Consider the following 23,553-nt stretch of genomic DNA (forward strand, 5'->3'; position numbering starts at 1 on the left):
ATGCCCCCTCCTGGGACCCCCCCACCTGTACTCTGACTGCCCAAAGCCTTACACCCCCTACCCCCAGACAGCCCCCCCCGAACTCCTGACCCTCCAACCCTCCCCCCTGCTCCCTGTTTCTTGACTACCCCCGCCCCAGGACCTCCCTGCCGCTTCTCTGGCCCCCTGGTCCCCTTACTGTGCTGCAGAGCAGCGCGCTCGACAGTAGGGGGAGGGGAGCAGGGTCGGAGCTCCAGAGGGCCGGAGGCCTGAGGCGAACGGCCGGCCGCCGATCTGCGAATGCAGGGCGGGGGGAGGGGGGGGGAGGGAGGGAGAGAGAGGAGGGGAGTGGTCTCAAGTTGCAGGGGAGAGGAGGGGGGAAGTGGAGGAGGGGCTCTGGCTGCCGGAGCCCCGTGCGAGTGGCACCATCCAGTCGGCTGCCCTGTAAGCCGCGCACGCTCTGCATGGGGGGGAAATCCGGACATTGAAAAATTCCCCCCGGATGCTATTTTTAACTCAAAAAAGCCGGACATGTCCGGGGAAATCCGGACGAATGGTAACCCTAGGATTGCAGGGGCGTACCCCCAGACCCAACCCCATTCCAGCCCCCATGCACCCACCTCCTCCTCCCACAGGGACCCCAAGTCTGTCTTGCCGGGGAGCCTCCCTGTCTTATTCGCCCAGTGCATGAGCCGGTGCTGCTAGGAGCTGAGTTCTTGGCAGACCTCCTGCGACATGCTGTACAGGGCCGGCAGGCCGAACTGGGGCGTGCCGGGGTGCAATTCTGCTTGCCACCATTCGGCCTGGCCGCTCCTCCATCAGTGTGGCTGGGATGTCAGCGGCCGGCATGCAGCCATAGCGAGACCGCTGGCCTGAGGTCGGGCAGAGCCATTGCTTCAGAGCAGCCAGGCTTTGCGGCCTGTGAAACGCTGAGCAAGTGCGAAAACCCTGGGGGAGCATCAGCCCCCCACTGATTGGTGCCACGGGTCCAAAGGGAATCGAGCTGTCTTGAGATTCCGTAGATGCTTCGAGCGACGTTAATTAGAGCATTTGGCTGGTGTGAGGAGGGGCAAGGGACTTCCTGGCCTCAGGCTGTAGCATCAGATACTGGAGGCAGAAAATTAATACGGGGGAAGAGTGGAGGGGATTGGACCGGGGTCTTTAAACCAGGAAGGATGGAGTGAAAACCCAGCAGTCTCTCCTCCACTCCGTGAGAGGAGACCAAGGGCTCACGCGATGGAGTGAGCTGGCATATATGTGTAACCCTAGCACCATGTGTCACGGCGTCCCCGGGCGATGCTCTGGAACTGCTCCCTACGAAGCCAGGCAGGACTCTGGGGAAGTCTCCTCTCTGTGAACAGACTCTTCTTCAGGGCAAGAAGCTCACACGGCTTCACCTTCCTGGGCCTGACCTTGGAGCATTCAGCATCCTCTGCCCCTCCGTGCGCTTCCCACAGCGAGTCCGCCCAGGCGGGGTCCTGGGGAAGCCAGAGGGTCCTGCACCCCCCACTTCGCAGTCAGACGTGACTCAGCCAGCCAGTAAAACAGGTTTATTAGATGACAGGAACATGGTCTAAAACAGAGCTTGTAGGTACAGAGAACAAGTCCCCAGCCAGCTCCAAACTGACTCACCCTCCAGCCCCTCCTCTCTGGCCTTTGTCTCTTTCCGGGGCCAGGAGGTGACCTGATTCCTTTGTTCCCCAACACCTTTAGCTATCACCTTGCAGGGGGGAAGGGCCCCAGCCATTAGTTGCCAGGAGACAGAGTGTCGGCCATTTATGCACAATGGCCCTTTGCTCTGCAACAATTACACCCCCTTATCCCACCACCTAGAGACTTAAGAAATGCATAGGGGAAACTGAGGCACCCCTACAGTATTCAGAGGAAACATAAGAACAGTCCCACTTCGTCACACTATGCAAAGAACCTCTCCATTGAGCACCATGTTGTTAACCGGTGGAACTCGCTGCAGCAGGGGGGCTGTGTTGCCAGATGCCACTTGGATGTAAAAAAGCTCCCACTCAGAATGGTGTCGTGTTCAGCTAAATGTTCCAGTGACGACACAAGAGGAAGGACAGGGTAGAATTGTGCCCTGGGCCTTTACTGCCTGGTGCTTGGGACCCAAGCGGGTGTAGGACGGGGGAAGGGCTGTGCTGCTGATCAGAGCCTTCAGTGTCCATGCCAGGTTTGGGCGCTGTCTGAGCCAGGCACCAGCTCCAGTTAAAGGCGCAGTGAAGCGTTTCCCTGATCCACAGGCAGAGAAGCCCCCTCGCTGGGTAATTCATTTCTTGAAACTTGGATTCAGAGCTGAATAATAACAACAGAGCAAAGCCCCATCCCCTCCTTCCCTGATCCCGCCAGTAGCCTGCCACCGTTTCATGGGCGAGGTCGGCACCGCCCGTTCGAGAGGGCCGGTCCAGGCCAGGGTTTTGGGAAGGGGACAGGAGCAGATGAGGGCAAATTCCAGCTGACCTGACCTGAGGCCTGATAGACTGTGTAGGAATCCTCACCCCCACCCTGTTGCGAGGTGGGTCAGTTGCCGCATTCCTGTCCTACAGCTGGGGAAACTGAGGCAGGGCAGTGATGGGCCCGGGGAGCTGGGCCTTGGAGCAGTGCATTGCAGTAGTCCAGGAGAGAGGAGGGGAATGCACGGTGCACTGGGGAACAGCTGCCATGTCCTGCCCCAGAGGTGGCTGCATGTCAGTGAGGTGGATCTCCTCTGGACAGGCAGCACCGGCAGGCTCCCCAGCTGAGCGGCGTTGGCCGCAGGAGCCACCGCGCGCCGTCCCTGTTCTGACCGTGCCGCTCTTCTTGCCTCAGCTACACGGAGGCCGACGAGCACAGAATCCAACACTGCTTCTGCTACACCTCCACCGTCCTGACCAGCACGCTGGCCTTCCAGAAGGAGCAGAAACTGAAGTGTGAGTGCCAGGTAAGAGGGCAGCTCGCTCGGTCATTACGCACGGCTGCAGGATGTAACAGGCTGGGCCATGCGGCCGCTGCAGCAGTGCATATGGGAGTGGGGGCAGCTGGCTACATCCGCCTTTCAATGGGGGTCAGGGGCTGGACTGAGTGTCCATGCTCCGTCGGAGAGCCATGGGGCATCGAGTGGAGGTGCCGGGTCATCGCTGCACTGGGAGAGGGAATGGGGCAAGACGGGTATTTGAGGGGGTTGAACCAGGCACCCACAGCAGGCCGCGCCCCAACTCTCAACCCCCTGCCAACATGGGGCTAGACCCCTGGGCTTTGAGCTCCACAGCGCAGGCCTCAACAACTTCAGCTAAGGGAGGAAATTCCACTGACTGGTAGCAGTAGCTGGCCCTTATCCGCCGTGTAGGCCAGCTCCTAGAGAGGCCTGCTATCCCGAGGAGGGGTCTCTGAAGCCAGGATCTCCTCTGGAAAAGCTTGCGGGGAGGGACGGGCTGTCAGACTGGCTCCAGCATTGTCATGTGGCGGGGCCCATAACGCCCCCTCTTCCGGAGGCCAGAGCGGAGAGCAGGTCACAGTGTTGTTGAGAGGATGTTTCATAGGTCTCCAGGTAAACTCAGAGCTGATTATCCTGTAGGCCAGGAAAGGCAGGTCCAGTCCCACACATTTTGGGGGGATCCCCATCCCCAGATCGGGAGCTTCCCATGTCTGGACATGTGGGGTTACCTACGTTTGTACCCCAGTGATCTGTACACTTTCCTTGGCTGTATCTAAGCACCTGGCAGGCACGGATGGATGAAAGTTCTACCTGTGAGGTAGAGAAACCTCGCCCCCAGTTTCCAGGATGAAGTGACTTGCCCCAGGACTGACAATGCCCCAGAGCTCAAGTCTGAATCCAGCCTCTCAGCACCTGTCTGACCCACCCCCTCTGCCCTGCCCCCTGGCCGGGTCTCTGGGCTGTGCCAGGCCACTTTGCTCTTTCCTCTGCTGGTGTCACACTTCCCATCTGGATCCGCCCAGGCTAGGGCTGCCAACTTTCTAATCGCAGACAATCGAATACACTTGCCCCACCCCCTGCCCCGCCCCTTCTCCGAGGCCCCGCCCCTGCTCACTCCATCCCCCTTCCCTTCGTGACTCGCTCTCCCCCACCCTCACTCACTCGCTCATTTTCACTGGGCTGGGGCAGGTGGTTGGGGTGTGGGAGGGGTTGAGGGCTCCAGCTGGAGGTGTGGGTTCTGGGGTGGGGCACGAGGGGGCTCTGGGCTGGGGCAGGGGGTTGGGGCACAGGAGGGGATGAAGAGCACGGTCTCTGGGTGATGCTTACCTCAGGTGGCTCCTGGAAGTGGCATCCCATCCCTCCAGCTCCTAAGCGAAGGGATGGCCAGGGGGCTCTGCACGCTGCCCCCGTTCACAGGCGCCACCCCCGCAGCTCCCATTGGCCGCAGTTCCCAGCCAATGGGAGCTGTGGAGCCGGCACTCAGGGCGGGGGCAGTGCATGGAGCCCCCGTGGCTGCCCCTATGCCTAGGAGCCGGAGGGACATGCCGGACGCTTCCAGGAGCCGTGTGGAGCCAGGCAGGGAGCCTGCAAGCCCCACACCAACCAGATTTTTAACGGCCCGATCAGCAGTGCCAACTGGCACTGCGATGGTCCCTTTTCAACTGGACACCTGGCACCCCTAGCCCGGACAGGCCCATCAGCCCATCCGTCCCAGCTCGGCGCCAGATAGAAATGAGGCAGTTCCACTCTCCGCAGCCCTCCCACCCCTCCCCCGTCATGGTGCTGCTAATTACTCCGCCTGTCATTCAGCCCCCAAGCCCGCCGCGGCCCGCTGCTCTGACGGCGCTCATCAGGCCGGGAGGGGCGAGTTCAGGAGCCCACGCTGCCATGCTTGGCTAAACGGGACACGTGGATCTGAATCGCAAATGCCCTGGCCAGAGCTGATAGGGGCAGGCCGGCCGGGAGGAGCCTCGCTCCACCCACAGGGATGCAGAGAACAGGGGGGATGCCCTGCCAACACCCTTGTCTGCCTCCTGTCCCCTGGCCGCCCGTGGCGCTGGGGTATGTTCACAATGGCTCGCTGGCCCCTGTGGTGTCCTGTGCGGGCAGTAAAACGCAGACCTCGGACAACATGAGCTAGAGGAGAATCACCTTTTCTTACTGGGGGTGGTGGGGCTTAGCCCTCTGCTCAGGACCCCAGCCATTAGAGTGTGACCCGTCCTAGCCACAGCAACAGGGGGCAGTGGTGAATACACACTTCAGCACCACCCAGCACGGGGCATGCGCACATCAGCATCATGACGGGGTCCATACGCACATCGGCACCATCCAGCGGGGGGCAGCAGTCCATAAGCACATCGGCACCATCCAGCGGGGGCAGCAGTCCATACGCACATCGGCACCATCCAGCGGGGGCAGCGGTCCATACGCACATCGGCACCATCCAGCAGGGGCCAGTGATCCATACGCACATCGGCACCATCCAGCAGGGGGCAGTGATCCATACGCATATTGGCACCATCCAGTGGCGGGCAGTGATCTCTACACACACCGGCACCATCCAGCGGGGAGCAGTGGTCCATACGCACATCGGCACCATTCAGCGGGGGGCAGCGGTCTCTACGCACATCGGCACCATCCAGCAGGGGGCAGCGGTCCATACGCACATCGGCACCGTTCAGCAGGGGGCAGCGGTTTATACGCACATCGGCACCGTCCAGCAGGGGGGAGCGATCTCTATGCACATTGGCACTGTCCAGCAGGGGGCAGCGGTCTCTACGCACATCGGCACCGTCCAGCAGGGGGCAACGGTCCATACGCACATCAGCGGGGCTGATTCCGTATCAGCGTCCCACAAGACTAAAGCTGCCTAGTTGCGCCGAAGCATCTGCCCATGTGACGTTAGTGCCAAGCTGCTTTGCCAGCATCGCCCCGTTTCCACAGGGAAGCAGAGCTGCACACGCTGACCATCGGAAGGGCTCGGAGCTAGTGCTTAGACAGGCCCAAGTCCTTTCAGGCATCACCCTCTTTGGGCGTTAGGGGGCGTGAAGCGAGGAGAAGGAGGTATCAGCTTGGAGCAGATCCAAGGAACAGCGGTGCCAACCAGCCCAGATCAAACTGGGTCCCCACTGTGCCAGGCGCTGCTTGGACACATTGTAAGAGACGGTCCCTGCCCTTGGGAACTGACTGTGTAGACAAGACACAATCGTCAGCCCCGGTTTACAGATGGGAAACTGAGGCACAGCAATAAAGTGACTTGTCTCTGGTCAGTAGCAGAGCCAGGGATTAAAGCCAGATCTTTGGAGACCTAGTCCAGTGCCTTAAGTGGGAAGCAGGCCCTTATGGAGGCAGATTATTATTATTATTACACAAAGCGCCCGGTGCATGGGCATGCTTGCCAGGATGCAGCTGCTCTCTCCCATCTCAGCAGGCACCTAAAGGGAGGATTTCACTATTGTTCATATTTCCGCCTCCCCAAGAGGCGGTTTCTTTGTTCAGAGGTGTTTAATAATAACACTGGCCCCAGGTGATCCCTGGGCAGAGAGATGGCGCTTCCCCAGAATGGGACAGGAGGGAGTTGGGTTGGGTTAGGGTCTCAGTTTGGCTGGTGCTGGGGAGTGGCCACTCGTCCCATGTGCAGCAGACTCCAAAGCTGGCGTTCTAGGAGGGTAACGGACTGTGTGTGTAACGCTGCCCCCTAGTGGCTGGTCAGGCACTTTTTGACAAACGTTTTTTTCATCAAACGATGCTGATTTGTCGAAACCGTTCAGGAAACCAGGTCCATGTTGGCAAATCTCCCGGCTGGCAACAAGTTTGATTAAAAAAAAAAGTTCTGAAATTGTCAAAACGTTTTGTTTCCACATTTTCAAAGCCGAACAGTCCAGTTTCCCGGCTTTCTGCTTTGACATTGAAGCTCATTCAACTGAGAAAAGGTTAAAGAAGAAACAATTGCAATCCGAAGGAAATGGTTCCTTCCAACTGAGCGAAAGGAACCACTGGGACTGACCGAAGCCGAAACATTTTTGGTTTTTTGATTTGCAAAAACGTTCAAATCTGACTTTTTGTCCACAGTCAGGTGAAAACTTGCAAACTCTGGAAAATATTTCCAGGCTGGGAAAACTGTTTCCCGCCCAGTTCTACACCCAACCTGCTTCCCGGGGGCTTGGATCTGCTGCAGTTCAGGGTTAGTGAACACACCCAGGCACCCTCATGTATGTACACACGAGCGCTGGGTCACATGCACTTACGCGCCTCGCACTATTGCAGGCAACGGCATCTGGTTGCACGCGCATCTGCTGGCACACCCAAGCGTACACCGGCACGCCAGTGGTGACACACTCCCTCGCACAGGTGGATACCCTCATGTGTTTGCTCACTGACACACCCGGGATCTCACACAGTCACACGGGCTGGCGTTGGTTACACACTTGATGCTCTCTCCTTTGCACGCTCAGCCAGGCCGACCCATGCCGACTCCTTGATGTGGCTTGCTCAAACCCCCCACCACACAGACTCACACCCGAACGGTAGTGAACATCTGCTTCAGCCTCGTGCTCGGGGCACCCTCCAGTGGCACTATGGGGCATAGCATCAGCATTGCACTGGGGACCAGGAAATAACTTCACCGATTGGGCCTAATGCCTGACAGAGGCAAAGTCTCTCCCAGAGACGAACTTATTCCTGCCCTGAGGATGGCCGCTGCTCCCAGGGTGATGGGTGGGGGCGGTGTGTGTGTGTGTGTGTGTGAGGGGGGAATTAATGGGAAGCCACAGATGTTTAGAAACCATTTGATGGTACACCTCTACCCCGATATAAGGCTGTCCTCGGGAGCCAAAAAATCTTACCGCGTTATAGGTGAAACCGCGTTATATCAAACTTGCTTTGATCCGCCGGAGCGCGCAGCCCCCCCGCCCCCCGGAGTGCTGCTTTACCGCGTTAGATCCGAATTCGTGTTACATCGGGTCGTGTTATATCGAGGTAGAGGTGTATTAACGGGGGTTTGGGGGGAACCCACCAATAGCGCAGGGCTACGGTTAAAGCAGTGACTTCCCTCACCGGTAGGACACAAAGCTTATCCCCCTTGGACAGCATCTCTGTCCCGTCACCTCCGCGTCGTCCTGCCCTCCTCTCTCCTAGTCCCTCTGAGCATTTCTCTTGTACTCCCCGGAATGCCCTGTGGGGGACGTGGTGTGGCCTAGTGGCTAGATCACTGGATGGGGGGGGCGGGGTCAGGAGATCTGGGTTCCATTTCTAGCTTTGCCACTGTTCCCGCTCTGTGCCTCAGTTTCCCCTCCCGCCATTTCTGTAGACTGTAAGCTCCCTGGGGCAGGGACTGACTCTCGCTCTGTGTACGTGCAGCGCCTAGCACGGTAGGGCCCTGATCTCCGCTGCTACCCTAACACCGCTGAGCCGAAGGCAGCACCCTGGGGGTGATCCCGCTCGCCAGGGCTCTCTGTACACCCAGTGCTCAGGCCCGCTCCCTGTCTGTGTCCCTGCTGCCGATCGCTGTCCGTCCCTCCCTGAGCCAGCGGGTGTCAGGTGCTTGTGGGAGATAATGAAGGCTAATTAGGCGGAAACATGGGGATTTATAGCAGACTGCGGAGGTCACAAGCAGGAAGACGGAAGTGAGCTTTGGCTGGTGACTGGTCTTGAGCCCAGGGTGGGGGAGGGGAGCAGACTTGGCTAATTAACTCCAATAATGAACTCAGATAACCAGATTTCCTTTCCCCCCCACAGGCGCTCCTGCAAGTGGCTAAGAACCTGTTTACGCACTTGGGTAGGTGGCTTTTTCTGTTCCTACAGGCCATGTACTGCTAGCGCCCGACTCACTGATGGGCCGGCTGGGCCTTCGTCTCTAGGTCTGCACATTCAGCTGGCCCAGGTTTGCTGGGGCCAGGCTGGGGGCCCGCTGGGAAGCCACATTCCTAGTGGACACAGCCCCCTATGACAAATCCACGGCAACCTCCCTGCATGCATCACTCAGAGAGGGCTCACGGCCCTGTCTTCTCAGCTCCGAAATACGGCTCCCAGGGCCTGAGCTAACAGAGCCGCTGTAGCTGGTAGCAACGATTGGTCCTTCACATCCTGGAGACTCAGCCCTGCACCCCGAAGACGTCCCCGGCCAGCTCTCCTTCCGTCTGCCCCACAGGGCATGGGCGCTGCCCTGCGCTGGGCTCCCGAGGGAAACCCCCAAACACTAACGAATAAGGAGCCCAGTCTCCCCGGCCTTCCTGGGATGGCTGCCACCACCCGTGCCAATCCGCAGCGGGTTATCACCTGGGCAACGCCCAGTGCAGCCTGGGCTGAGAACCTCCCGCCCCTTTCTCACGGGGGACACCCGGCGGCCATCGCGTGGGGTGTTTTCCCGTTGGCTGGCGGGGGAGGGGAGTTAGAAATCACTGCTTTGGTTGTATCCACTAAGGGGCCACATGGACGCTGGCCTCTCTCTACAGGTCCCTCCCCCACCAGCTCTAAACATCCGGGGAGGCGAGGGTCGGCTCTGTCCTGCTCCTGACTGCACGGCCAGCCCCAAGCTCTGCAACGGGCTGGAGACGCTGGCCACCGCCTCTGTGCTTCACGAATCGGGCCCTATTCCCATCGTAACGAAGGGGAAGGGGAAGTTAGAAGTGCCCGGTCACAGGCTAGTGTCTAACCATTAGGCCTGCCTGCCTCCATCTAGTTAGCTGCTTAGCAGGCTGGCGTCCCCTCCCCAGCTCTCGCACGGCTGCCCCCAGTTGGCTGTGTGCTCCCAGACATCCTCACTCGGCTCCTCTCCGAGGCCGGTGGGACCCGCGCGGCGCGGCGCAACGCAGCTGTACACGCAGGCGGTGTAGATAAGGCCGAGCCGGATTGCTGCGCGCACACAGTCCCACAAAGAGCAGGGCTCGTCGGAGCCAGCCCCCAGAGCCAACTCCGGCAGACGCCGGCCGTGTGAGGCTGGGATAAATGACTGCCCGACAGCCGGGGCTGGGCGAAGCCTGCCAGGGCACTTGACCGGGGAGGGCTGGTGGCACCTAGTGCTCCTCCGGCTGGGCGCTCAAGCAGCCACAAGGCAAATAGCCACGTCCGTGTGTCCAGAGGCCTAGGGATGGAGTCAGGGCACCAGGGCCATGTTAAAGGGCTGTACAGCGGTGCTAAGGGCTAGCTCCTGTTCTCAGTGACCACAGGGGGCCCCACTGACATCCCTCCGGCTTTACCCTGGTGTCATGGCGAGTAGAATCTGGCCCTCGCACCACCTATGTAGCACCTCCTTCATCCCCCGAGCATCTCGCCAAGCCTCCCAGCCGGCCTGCAGAGTAAGTAAGAGGCACTGTCCCTGGTACCGATGGGGAAACTGAGGCACGGGGCAGGGAAGTGACTTGCTGTGGAGGGAGCTGGCATTGGGGCAGGGATTAGAACCCTGACATGTTCGGCCTACAGAGCTGCAGCCTGGTATCCTCGCAATGGGCTCGGGTATGGGGCTGACGGCCAGGACCTTGGCCTAACCCCATAGCTCCTGCTTTGGGGTGTCACACCCATGCGCCACGACCCAAGGCCACCAGCTCTGGTCACGGAGCCGTCCCTTGGAGAGGCCTCTTGCTCAGCATCGGGGGGCTCAGGCCTAGAGGTGAGGGGCTCTGTGTCCCCTCACCAGTCCCCAGAGCCTCCCTGCCCCTACCCGCGCTGCCTGGGCCTGGTCTGAGCTGCCAAACCATCTGCTTCTCCCCCGCAGACGATGTGTCGGTGCTGCTCCAGGAGATCATCACGGAAGCCCGGAATCTCAGCAACGCCGAAATGTGAGTGAGCGGCTGCTCTGCGCGAGGCGTTACCCTGGGGGTGGGGAGTCAGGCTGGGTGCCCCTCGGGTGCCCCCTGCTCCCAAGGAGGCCAGGTGTGCATGCACACTGGCATCACATTCCTCGATCTCTGCTGCGGCTGGGACATGCGCCGGGAACAGCTGATCCCGTGGGAAAGCTGCTCCTCGCTGGTTATTTTTACAGCTCTGATGTCCGGCTCCCCGGTGTAAATCCCCCCCCCCCACGCTCGCTCCCCGTGCAACACCCCAATAGGGCAGCAAACCTGCGGACTTCCTGAGCATGGAGACGGGGCCTGGCTCTCCTCTCGCGTCCCCCGGCGTGAATCGGAGCAGGTCCGGCAGAGCTGCTGCTCCAGGCATCCCCCCGGGCTCAGGAGAGGCCAGGCCCTGTCCTCTCTGATCAACATGGCTCTCTCTTGGGACGGTCTTGGGCTAGATCCTGCCCAGGCCAGGGGCTCAGGGCTCAGGCCTGCACTTAGAACACAGCTGCCCGGCTGCCTGCTCCCTCCAGCGCATCACGTGGAACAAGGTGACGATCACGCCCCAGTCCCGTCTTACCCTGTGCCCTGGAGAGGCAGCACAAGGGGCTTGAGGGTTGCTGTCGCCAGCCCAGGAGTGTGCCAGGCTCACTCACCTGCTGCACAGCCACATGGAAGCCCCTACCTGAGGTCCCCAGCCCCAGAAAGGTACAAACACGGGGTCTGACCCTGCGCTCCCGAGGCTGGCCCTGAGGGGGGCAGCGCTGGGCCTGATTCACACGGGCTCGGCCCACAGGCTAATAGCCCAAGCACCTGCAAGGATTAGGGCTGGGCAAAACTCAGCCACATGCAGCCTACGCAGGGCTCAGGGGAGAAGTGTTTTCTTTGGCTTCTGGCATGCAGCTTTGTGTCCCAGAGAGAGACTCCTACGGTGCAATATAACAGCTGAGAAATAGAACATGATTGTGTGACTAACGACTGCAGCACAATGATGCAGATGCACCAGGGGAAGGGGCAACATTAAAGGTTCATGTCCCAGGGACAGAGTTAGGGGTATGTGTCCTGGGGGCTGGAGTTAAGGTTACATGGCCTGTGGGGCAGAGTTAAGGCTACATGGCCCAGGGGGGCACAGTTAAGGTTACACACTTCCAATCTTAATTTTCTCCTTCTCAGGTGTCTGCATTTGTAAATATAACAGGAAGTGGTGTTTAAATGTTTTAATTTTCCTGTTTCTTTTGAGTGCAGAGGGCTAGATCAGCCCCTATCCACGAGAATAGCCACAGGAAGGGACCAGGGTAGAGGAATATGCCACCCACATAGGGTTGCCAATTTTGTTTGGGTGTATTCCTGGAGGTTTCATTGCATGACATAACCTTTAATTAAAGATTAATCTTTAATTCCTGGAGACTCCAGGTCAGTCCTGGAGGGTTGGAAAGCCTACATAATGCAGCTGTTGGCAAACCAGCTAATTTTATCCAACACGGACCCAAAGTGTTTCACATCTATCCAAAAGGATCTCTGTCCACCACAGAAATGCAGCCACTTCTGGGGTGCAATGTGGCAGCTGCTTCTCTGTGCCCAACAGCACTGCGTAGTTTAGGACAGGAGATGAAGAACACCTTGCCCAGAAGGGAGAGTAGGGGAAACTGAGGAAAGCCGAATGTTGTTCCCCAGCTGGAATGTAGCCAGAACTGTGGCGCTAACACCCCATGCCATGGGATCACCAGGGACCACAGAAGCCGGGATCAAGGGAATCCCTAGTCTCACGGTGGGGCACTGGATCAATGAATCCAAAGGGGAGATGTGCTGACGAGAGGCTGTGGGCCTGGTCCGAAGCCGAGGGAAGTCAATGGGAGTTGTTCCGCTGCCTTCCATGGGCTTTGCCCCAGGACTGGACGGTACTCTGCGGCCAAGGCTGCCTGGTTGCTGTGGAGATCTGACTGAGCGGCTGGTTGTCTCTTGCAGATGCTCCGTTTTCCTGCTGGACACGTTCAGCCATGAGCTGGTGGCCAAGGTGTTTGACGGGGGCGTGGTGGATGACGAGGTAAGCCCTCCCGGGAGGGCCTGGGGCCCGCCAGCAGAGGGAGCTGCGGGTGGTAGCGTAGGCAGACCCGGGAGGATGGAGCAGGCCCAAGGACGAGGTGAGGCCAAGGGGGTCAGCTGGAGCCACCCGCTCCAGACCAGGGATGGCTGGTCATGAGGAGGAGAGCGGTCTCCAGGCCAGGCCGAGGGCGCTGCTGCATGAGGGCCGGGACAGGGAGGCTGGGTGGAGGCTGGAGATGGAGGTGGCGAGGGGCAGGGTGCAAGGTAGGGAGATGGGACCGAATCCCAGGAGATGGGGATGGGAGATGGTTCCCTGAGCCCCGGGAGGACGGAGGATTGGACGGAGATGGGCAGCATGGGGCCAACGTCTCGGTCAATCCCGTCCCTCAGAGCTACGAAATCCGCATCCCGGCGGATCAGGGCATCGCGGGTCACGTGGCAACGACGGGGAAGATCCTCAACATCAAAGACGCCTATTCCCACCCGCTCTTCTACCGGGGGGTGGACGACAGCACCGGCTTCCGGACCCGAAACATCCTGTGCTTCCCCATCAAGAACGAGAGCCATGGTGAGAACCTGGGCAGCACCGGGCATCGGGGTGCAGCTCCCCGGGCGCTGCCAGGGCACGCGGGCATTGGGCAAAGCGCTCCCTCGATGCCGCCTCCCTAGACGCCACACAAGGGCAATGACCCATCAGATCCCAGCTTGGTCGCCAGGGTGTGGTTCCTGGCCATGTGTTCTCCTAAAGCAGCGTTCCCCAAGCTGGGATCCAGCGGAGGCCCCTGTGTGGCCGACTCCGCCGTGTCTCCAGCTGCCTCCGCCAGTCTCCTGGCTCCTCATTCCCAAGAGGAGCCTGGCGATGGGTCAGAGCAGCTGGAGACGAAGGGAAGGAGAGACGGTCAAGAAGCAGCCTCTGTATTAATTCGCCGCCGGTGCTGAGGATGAGGGACCCCCACTCTAGTGGTGGTAGCAGGACCCCTATGGCCTGCTCTGTGATCTTGGACAAGGCACGTGACAGCTCCGTGCCTCAGTTTCCCCACTCCTCAGATAACGAGCATGGAACTGACCCTTGTCACGGGGCGGGCTGTGAGAAGGGAGGAGTGAAGTTAAATTGCCCTGAGTCTTGTTTGAGTGCCGTGCGCGTTGGAGACCCCAGCCCTTCCCCTGGGGGGAGAGTCCCACACCCCGAAGGTTGGATGGAGCCTGATGTCAGCCCTTTGTACTCGGGCAGCAGGGTGAGCTCATGGCTAATGCACAGGGCTGGGATTCAGGAGGGTTTGTTACCAACCCACTGCGAGTCCCTTGGCAAGCCACTGAGCCGGTGCCTCAGTTTCCCCACCTGTCGGAACATCTGGGCCCGATCCCCAGCGGGTGTTAACTGGCAAATCTCCATGGAAGTCAGCAGAGCTACGCTGCATCACACCAGCTGAGGTTCTGGCCCATGTCTATGTAGCCACCTTACTGGGAACTTAATTGTTAGGCTTAACTAAGTGTCCCTAAGTGCTTTGAGATCCCCAGCGGGGAGGAGCCCCAGAACATGGGTTTGGTGCTTGGGAGTCCCCTGGCCCCGCTCAGACACTTGTAGACACAGGTGTCCCCGGGAGGAGCCCAGCTGCTGCTCCTTCGTGGGGTGTCACATTGATAAGTGACCCCCAGCGCCATGCGCTGAACTCCTGCCCTTCGCCGAACGAAACCGCTCGGCCTCCCGCTTCCGGCCACAGGGCTCCCTGCCTGGCACCGTACGCTGGCCCGGCCCGGCAGTGACAATCTCCGGGGGGACGAGTGGCAGCCCCCACATTAACATCCTGCATCCCCCGCTGCGCTGCAGTGGGATCACACTCTGGCCCTCCTGTGAGCGGCCAGGCGGCCTCGGCCCTTCCCCTGTGGGACCGGAGGGTGGCACGGGCTGCCCTCGGGGCTCTGTGATATTGGTGAGTCAAACCACCCAGGGCGAGCGGCCCGGCGATGCTGTTGGTAAACACCCCCCACCGGTACTGCCAGCAGCCAGTCAGTCCCTGCTGCCTCCCCCCAGGTCCTGCTATCCCCACGCCTGGGGCATGTCGCCCTCTAGTGCCAGCCTGGAGCTGACTGAGCGGTGTGGGAGAGGCAGGCTCTGAATGTCCCCGGTTCGATCCCTGCTGGCGGCCGTAGAGTGTCTGCAAGCAGCCATGGGGAGCAAATCCTCAGGGCAGGCAGTGGTGCTCCCCACTCAATTTCCCGCCCCCCCCACCCGATTTGCTTAACCCCTCGCTGGCCTCCCCACCAACCCCTGTATGACGCACCGTGCCCCACCCAGGGACACACCCTCTGGCCAGGCACCCCATTGCTGGCTTCACGCAGGGCTTTGACCTTTTCTCCCAACTGAACTTGCTCGCTCAATGCTGGGGATTGTGGGTCGCTAGAGCACAAGGTGGGAGGGACGGGCTCCCCCTGTCCCAGCCCCACCCCCTCTGTACCAGCGCCCTGGGCAGACCCATGCCAGAACATGGCTGGGAGCCCAGGGCAGCCGGGTTTCCCTGTGCGTCGTCACGTCAGTACGCTGGGCTCTCGCTGTTCTTCCAGAGGTCATCGGCGTGGCAGAGCTGGTCAACAAGATCAACGGGCCTTGGTTCAGCAAGTTCGACGAGGACCTGGCCACGGCTTTCTCCATCTACTGCGGGATCAGCATCGCCCACGTAAGCGGGGGGGCTGCCCCACGTGGGTGGGTCCAGCACCCGGGGGAGGAGGGGTGGATTCCCATGCCAGATTCTCGGTGGCTTGGGCACGGGCCCAGCCTTCGAAGCTGCCAAGCTCCCCAAGTCTTTTGCTGGAGAAAGCTGGATGCAGTGGGTTGGGGAAGGCTGGGGACCCAGCGACCTCCCAACAGCGTCTGCCCCCCCCCCCAGCCAAGCCTGACGTTTGCAGACCGCCTGCCCTCTATGGTGCTTTCCAGGCTGCTGTCTCAGCACAGAGCAGGGTTAGCCTGTGTTCTGCCTCCCTGCGACTGGACACCAGACTCTTCTTCCCTTCCTGTCCCAAGCTGTTGTGTGGCTGCACACTGTCTGTCGGGTTCCACCCCAGAGGCAGCTGCATTTCAGCTGTACATGGAGCGGGGAGCGTAGTTACAAGTGACAAGTGGAGCCTTAAATAACGCTGGGTCATCGGTGAACCTTGTCGCCTCTCGGCACCCTAGGAGAGATGGAAGGCGATGCCTGGCCATGTGGGTGTGAGTTCAGGTCGGGGGAGCGGGGGGCTGGAGCTCAGGCGCACCCCAGCGCTGCGTGCCTTAGGCCTAGGGAGATTGAAAGGCCTGAGTTCCTGGAAAGACTCGTGCTGAGCACACAGGGCGGGAGCTGAGGCCCCGGGAGAGCCAAGGGCAGCAGGAGCCCGTCCGCCCGGGCTCTGATCGCCTTCTCCTTCCCTCCCCTCCAGTCGCTGCTCTACAAGAAGGTCCACGAAGCCCAGTACCGAAGCCACGTGGCCAATGAAATGATGATGTACCACATGAAGGTCAGAGGATGGGGGGGCTCCCCAGGGAGTGGGGCCGGCTGGGGACATGGGGCTGGTTGTTGCGTCTCCGCAGCCCTGGAGCCGCACTGAGCTGTGGGTGAGGATGGGTGATGCCGTGGGTGTCTGGCTCATCTTCCTTCTAGTTCCCCCCGGAGGGGCCAGTCTGCGCTCCTCTGCCTACAGGCTGCTTCACACTCAGTGTTACTGCCATGCTCCACCCCAGAGCTGGCTGCATTTTAGGGGCAAACTCTGGATTTGCCCCAGTGTAACCGGGTCACAGCCTCTGATTACCCCGATAGAGCAGTAGCGCACTGACTACCCTGTTGGCAGTAACTGGCCCCCACGTTGGCAGGCTCCACAGAGAGGCCAGGGGGCAGCATGGGCTGTGGCGCGGGAACCTCTCTTGCCTCCGGGTCAGATCATTGCGCCAGCCCCGCTGCTGCCCAGGTTGTACCTGGTGGACAGAGGAGCCCAGCACAGGGCTGTCAGGGCAGCACTGGGCGCCCGTGCCCGGCTGAATGCGGCCTGCATCTGCAGCTCCTTCACCAGGCCCAGGCTTCGGCCCCCGGCGCTAACAGCCCATCCTGGGGCTCCCCTTGCAGGTCTCGGACGAGGAATACAAAAAGCTACTCAGCGATGGGATCTGCCCCGTGGAAAGCATCGACTATCGCTTCGCCGATTTCACCTACACGCCGCGCTCGCTGCCTGAGGACGACACGCCCATGGTGAGTGCCCCCGGGGCTGGCGTCTAGGGTCCTGCCCATGGCAGCTGGCAGCCAAGCTCCCCGAGGGGGGGATGAGCCGGGGTTAGGGGCTAGCCTAGGGCGCCCGAGGTGAGGGTCTGCCACAGCTGCATGGGCGGATCACTCTGTACCTCCAGTGTCTGTAGCCCTGTCCTGCCTCCGAGGGGCGCTAGGAGAAATCCAGGAGATGTCCAATGCTACGGTGATGGGCTCTAGGTAGGTACCGGAGACAGCCTGGGCTAGGATCTGGCCCTGGCTTGGGGCGTCTGTCCGCCAAGGAGCTGCATTCGCCTTGGTTTAACACGAGTGCTCCAATCCCACCTCGGGTCCAAGGCGTCGATACGATTTCCTGGCATCGCTGGCTGCCCCCCGTGCCCACCCGGGGGCGGGAGCCTGACAGCCACCGGTGCGTCAGCGCCAGCTTGGGGGAGAGTTTGTGCCGTATGTGGCTCCTGCCCCTCAAGGGGGGAGGGATTGCTCAGTGGTTTGAGCATTGGCCTGCTAAACCCAGAGTTGTGAGTTCAATCCTTGAGGGGGCCATTTAGGGATCTGAGGCAGAAATCTGGGGATTGGCCCTGTTTTGAGCAGAGGGTCGGACTAGAACCTCCTGAGGTCCCTTCCAACCCGAGAGGGGTGCAGGGGGTTAGCTCCATGCCCAACCTGGCCTCCTCAGCGCCAGCCCCGTGCCCGGACGCAGCCTCTCAGCCAGCTCTCTGCTCCCTTTCCCTCCGCAGGCCATCCTGAGCATGCTGCAAGACATGAACTTCATTAACAACTACAAAATGGATCGCCAGACGCTAGCCAGGTGAGCTCGCTCGCTGCGGGGGCTTGGCTGCTCTGGGAGGGAGGTTGTGGCCAGCAGGGGGTGCTCTTGCCCAGCACTGCGGTACCAGGGGTTTGTCTAGTCTGGTGAAGAGAAGACGGGGGGGGGGGGGAAACCTGATGACAGTTTTCAAGTTACAAGGAGGAGGGAGGAAAATCTGTTCTCTTTAGCCGCTGAGGATAGGACAAGAAGCAATGGGCTTAAACTATGGCAAGGGAGGTTTATGTTGGACATTAGGAAAAACTTCCTAACGGTCAGAGTGGTTAAGCAGTGGAATAAATTGCCCAGGGAGGTGGTGGAATCTCCATCTCTGGAGGTTTTGAAGAGCAGGTTGAACAAACACCTGTCAGGGATGGTCTAGACAATACGTAGTCCTGCCCTGAGTGCAGGGGACTGGACTAGACGACCTCTCGAGGTCCCTTCCAGTCCTATGAGTCTATGACATGACCTGGCAGTTCAAGGGTGGAAGCGCCCTGCCCTGCAGCCTGCCAGGGGTTCTCTGCCTGGAGCACGGGGGCAGTGCAGAGCCGAGCGCCGGCTCCCCGGGGGCGGCTGCGTTCTCATCCCCTTCTCCCCGCTCCGGCCAGGTTCTGCCTGATGGTGAGGAAGGGCTACCGGGACCCGCCCTATCACAACTGGATGCACGCCTTCTCCGTCTCCCACTTCTGCTACCTGCTCTACAAGAACCTGGAGCTGGTCAAATACCTGGAGTAGGTGGATGGTTACAGCTCCTGCAGAGACCCAGCTTCCCTCCGCCCCGGCTCTGCACCCCTGGCCCCGTGGCCTGTGGCTCTCCCAGCTCCGCGGGGCGGGCGATCTGTACCACTCCCTCTCCCCAGCTGATTCAGCAGGTGGCGCTCTCCCCTCGAGTCTCCCATCAGCCCAGTTCCCTGACGTGGTGCTAGGGGGCGCTGCGCCGCTCTCCAGGGTGCACCAGCGGACACGGGTTCTCACCGCTTGCCCACGGCATGTTGCACAAGTCAGGGGGTTGGCCCTGGGCCGTGCCACACTGCCACACTGAATTCCCACAATGCACTGCTCCTCTTCATTTCCTGTCCCAAACCGTCATGTCCCTGCGTGCAACTGCAGTGTTCCAGCCCAGAAGTGGGTGCACAAAATGATCCCTGCACCTATAGGCACCTGGCATGAGTAGGTCCATTGAGCTCAATGGGGAACCCCCCCCCCCACTTTCAGTGGCACCAGAATGTGGCTGCCTGCCTGCCTGGGGCTGCAGAAGTGAGGCTAGTTTGGACGGCCCCGGTGCCGAAGTCCCATCAGCCGGGAGAGGTCACTGCAGAGAACGGGCTGAGCTGGCCCCCGAGAGAAGGAGGTGTTGCCTCGAGAGCCCCTCCTATCCCTCATCACCATGATTCAGCGAGTCCTTTTCTCCACAGAGACATTGAGATCTTCGCCTTGTTCGTCTCCTGCATGTGTCACGACCTGGACCACAGAGGCACCAATAACTCTTTCCAGGTGGCTTCGGTAAGGCCGGGGGTAACAGGAGATCCGTTTGTAAGCCTGGGATATTACAGGAGATCTGCCGGTGAGACCAGGGGATTACAGGAGATCCGATGGCGAGGCTGGGGGATTACAGGAGATCTGCCGGTGAGGCCGGGGGATTACAGGAGATCCAATGGTGACTCTGGCGGTTACAGGAGATCTGCCGGTGAGGCCGGGGGATTACAGGAGATCTGCTGGGAAGGCCGGGGGATAACAGGAGATCTGCCAGTGAAGCCGGGGGATTACAGGAGATCTGCTGGAAAAGCTGGGGGTTACAGGAGATCCGATGGTGAGGCCGAGGGATTACAGGAGATCTGATGGGAAGGCCGGGGGATAACAGGAGATCCGATGGTGAGGCCGGGGGATTACAGGAGATCTGATGGGAAGGCTGGGGGATAACAGGAGATCCAATGGTGAGGCTGGGGGATTACAGGAGATCTGCTGGTGAGGCCGGGGGATTACAGGAGATCCGATGGGAAGGCCGGGGGATTACAGGAGATCCATTGGGCACCAGGGCTTTGGGTCCCCCATGGGGCTGGAGATGAAGCTGCTGGGGGGTCGGGCTCCCAGGACACCTCGTTGTGGGGGTACCAAAGCCCCGGGAACCTTTATCTGAACATTAGGCTGATGTTGCTAAGCAAAGGAAAACGTAAAGTGACAAGAGGTGACATCACATCCCCACAGCCCCTCCAGGGCAGGGGGAGCCGTGGTGCGGGGAACACTGCAACTGCCATGAGCCAAGTATCTAGGACCTGCCCAGCCCTCGGGGGATCGTGTGGCTTCGTCCGTCACTGGCTCCTGCCAACTGCCCCAGAGCTTGGTCCAAAACCCGACTCTCCCCCAGCCCGGGAATGAGCTTCAGGGGCGTTTTCGCGATTCTCCCTCCCCTGTGATTCCGGCTCTCAGCTCCACCGCAAGGCAGGGGGGCTGGAAACGCTCCAGTCACCTGGTGCGGGTTCGAGGAGATCACTCCTACAGCGCAGGGGAACCGGCCTCCCATTCGGAGGGTGGAAACCCTTCCAGCCCCCGAGACTCAAGGGCCAGCGCCTCTGGCTGATGCCGGATCTCAGTCCCACCCCATACAATGTTCTCTGGGAAGGGGATCTGCTACTGAGTCCCCGGTGAGCAGAGGGGCGGGGCGGGGAATATACAGCCCGTGGGCCATAGCAACGGAGCGTGCCCGCCCCCCTCGTGACCCCATGTGACACAGGCAGCCGATCTCGGCCCCCTGCACCTGTAGGGGCTCCTGGTCCCAAACCCCACCAGCCCCAGCCCCAGGGTTGGGTCCCTCCTGGGGCCGGGCTGGGAGGCTGTCAGAGCCACGGCAGGGGGGCACCTGCCCAGCTGCAGCCCCCACTAACCCTAAAGCTCCAGCGAGACGGACGCCTTCGCTCGCCCCTGGCTGGCGACCCCACTCGGTGCCCCTCTGTCTTCCAGAAATCCGTCCTGGCGGCGCTCTACAGCTCTGAGGGCTCCGTCATGGAGGTAAGACGCCTTCTGCCCCGCGCCCCACCTTGTTCCCGCGCCCTGCCGCACTCCGCCGGCGGCTTGCCTAGCTCACCAGTGAAACAACTGCGGCAGTGGTGCGGGTGGGGGGGGGGGGGGGGCCTGCAGCTCCACGCTGGCAGCGGGGCAGGGTGGCTGCCCCAGGTGTGGGGGCCATGGATAGATGGGCATGGAGTCCCCCATCACCTCCTCCCTCACCCGGGAACAAGGAGAGAGGGCAGCTTAGGGAAATCCCAAGTCCTGGGGGGTGGAATAGCAGGGAAAGCCCCTGCCTGCCCCCTCCGTACGTTACCCACAGCCCAGCCGTAAGGCACGGGGAGTCCTGCCCCACTCGTCCCTACGAGCGGGGCGGGGGGTGCATGTGCCAATGGGGAGGTGCTGCCCCCTGGTGGAGCCCTCTCACTAATGCAGCCCTCCCTGCCGTGCCTCGGTTTCCCTCCTCAGAGACACCACTTTGCACAGGCCATCGCCATCCTGAACACCCACGGCTGCAACATCTTCGACCACTTCTCCCGCAAGGTGAGTGGGGCGGAGCTCGCTGCCGGTGCCCCTCATTCCTGCCATGCAGCCCCCTGCTAGTCCAGCCTTCCCACAGCCTGTTCTGTGATGCACCTTGCTCCTGCCCCACAGCAAGCCTGGCTAGTCCCATCTGTGCTGTGTCCAAGGCCCCTCACTCCTGACCCACCGGATCCCCTGGCACTCCAGCCGGGCCGGACTGTACCCGATTACATGGTGCTACTGGCTTTTAGGCACGTGCTGAGACCTCCTGAGGGGCCCCCTCAGGAGTAGAGCCCTGCTGTCCGGGTGAGAAGGGCCAGCCACGCACTGCGCCTCACATCCCAGACAGAGTCCTTCTCCCAGAGGTGTGGGCCGGCCTGGGCTTCGCTCCTTGGTTCCTTCGGCGAATCGCCTGTCCAGACGCAGTGACGCACGTTGTGCCAGGTTCGGACAAGCCATGCCTCCCTCCTCCTGGATCCGAGGAGTCTTCCATCCGAAAAGGGTTTCTGCTTCCAGGGGAAACGCTCACTGATTAAACAAAGCCCCTGACCCAGCCGTGGACTCCACTGGATAAAAGCCACAGGGCTGCAAGGTGGAAGGAAGTGTGGTCTAGTGGTTAGAACAGGTCATGGGGACTTGAGTCTCCTTGGTCCCATTCCCCGTCCTGCCACTGAGTCCTTTGGTGACCTTGGCTGACTCCCCTGACCTTTCTGTGCCGATCAGGCCACGTGGTGTGAGGTCACCGAGCCACGTGGCACTCAGGGGCAGTGTGATTGGCCTTGCAGGATTACCAAAGGATGCTGGATCTGATGAGGGACATTATTCTGGCCACGGATCTCGCTCACCATTTGCGGATCTTCAAGGACCTGCAGAAGATGGCGGAAGGTAAAGGCCCCCGGGGCGCTGGCAGCACTGGCGAGAGTGGAGGGCATTTGCTACGTGAAACCGGCCGCTAGCAAACGCTCCCAGATCCTGGCACCGGGAGGCTGGAGTCCGTCCCTGGGACCACCCGTGTGATTTACAGCTAGAACCGGAAAACATCTCGGGCTCGGGCTTAGAACCAGCAGCAGATCCCAGTGGTCCTCAGCTTCGCTTTGAGGGTGGAAGTTGAAATCGGCAGGTTGTAATGCTCCTGTGCGACCACTGGGGGGCAGTACCACTCCTCAGCTCCTTCACTGTGCCAGGGCACCGCTGGCCTGACTGAGCCCCCGGGCGGGGTGCAAAGGCCCCCGAATGCCGGGGGATGCTGACTCCAGCTGCACCTTGTCCCTGTCGGGCAGGCACCTGGGAGCGGCTCCTGGAGTCCTCCGGCCCGGCAGTGGGCCCAACCCAGGGGAATCCAGAGTAGGGCCCATCAGCCTCAAAGGCTCCTAACTCCTCCCGATGCCGAGGAGAGTTAGGCACCCAATTCCCTGGGAGGATCTGGGCGTGAGCGGCTTGGCAGAGCTTTTCCATCTCTGCGCGCGCCGGGCTCCAGCCGGCTGGCGCTGGAGAGGGGTCGCCGGCCCCAGGGCTGGGACCGCGGGAGCGCGGCGCGAGATCTAACCCGCTGGCGCCCGGCGACTCAGCGCTCGGCCCTCTTCTCCCCCTGCCTAGTGGGCTACGACCCGGAGAACAAGCAACACCACAGCCTGCTGCTCTGCCTGCTCATGACCTCCTGCGACCTCTCGGACCAGACCAAGGGCTGGAAAACCACCCGGAAGATCGCTGTGAGTACCAGCGGGGCCAGCCTGGCCCCTCCCCCTCCGCCTAGGGGGGGCTCAAGCCCCTTCCACTGGGGCAGTGCCCCCAGTCACACTCGAATGTGGTACCCAGGGGTCCAGCGCCCCCTGGAGGAGTAAAGGGGGGAGGCTGCTGTGCTCATTGGTACGAGCTGCCACCTACAGCTGGGGTGCAGCCGAGTCTCTGTGCTAATATCACACATTAGGTCCATCTGCTCCAGTACATCTCCCCCTCGGTGGCCAGCACTTAGCGCCAGAGAGACGGGCAAAGCAAGTCCCACCGTTACCCTAGTAACGCTCTCCCCATGGAGAGCGCTCCTTCCCACTCCCAGCCGGCAGTCATCCTCTGCTCTGAGCATGGGAGTGCTCAGCCAGATCGCTGTCCTGCCTTATCAGTGGGCAGAGCATTAGCAGGCCTTTGACTGACGCAGGAAGCTTCCTGCAGCAGTGAGTTCCACAGGTCAAACTTTTGCGTAAGAAAGGTCTCCTTTAGCTTGCTCAGCCCCTTGCTTTGAGTGCGCTGGCCCGGTGAGGCAAGCTACACAGCAGAGCC

General features: G+C 60.9%; 1 protein-coding gene across 2 annotated transcripts in view; it reads left to right on the plus strand.

Moving 5' to 3' along the window:
- Window positions 1-23,553, plus strand: part of LOC117871399 (cGMP-dependent 3',5'-cyclic phosphodiesterase-like) — a 371,452-nt gene that overhangs the window by 342,327 nt on the left and 5,572 nt on the right. For both annotated transcript variants that reach the window (XM_034759335.1, XM_034759336.1), the window contains 15 exons: window positions 2,800-2,911; window positions 8,642-8,681; window positions 10,617-10,680; window positions 12,643-12,721; window positions 13,111-13,288; window positions 15,283-15,395; window positions 16,132-16,209; window positions 16,812-16,934; window positions 17,687-17,757; window positions 18,363-18,485; window positions 19,170-19,257; window positions 20,713-20,760; window positions 21,226-21,300; window positions 22,065-22,164; window positions 22,876-22,988. In XM_034759335.1, coding sequence (XP_034615226.1) covers window positions 2,800-2,911; window positions 8,642-8,681; window positions 10,617-10,680; window positions 12,643-12,721; window positions 13,111-13,288; window positions 15,283-15,395; window positions 16,132-16,209; window positions 16,812-16,934; window positions 17,687-17,757; window positions 18,363-18,485; window positions 19,170-19,257; window positions 20,713-20,760; window positions 21,226-21,300; window positions 22,065-22,164; window positions 22,876-22,988 — 1,405 coding nt within the window. The remainder of the gene's footprint in view (window positions 1-2,799; window positions 2,912-8,641; window positions 8,682-10,616; window positions 10,681-12,642; window positions 12,722-13,110; window positions 13,289-15,282; window positions 15,396-16,131; window positions 16,210-16,811; window positions 16,935-17,686; window positions 17,758-18,362; window positions 18,486-19,169; window positions 19,258-20,712; window positions 20,761-21,225; window positions 21,301-22,064; window positions 22,165-22,875; window positions 22,989-23,553) is intronic.

This window comes from Trachemys scripta, chromosome 1, assembly GCF_013100865.1.
Source record: "Trachemys scripta elegans isolate TJP31775 chromosome 1, CAS_Tse_1.0, whole genome shotgun sequence".
Taxonomy (NCBI): Eukaryota; Metazoa; Chordata; order Testudines; family Emydidae; genus Trachemys; species Trachemys scripta.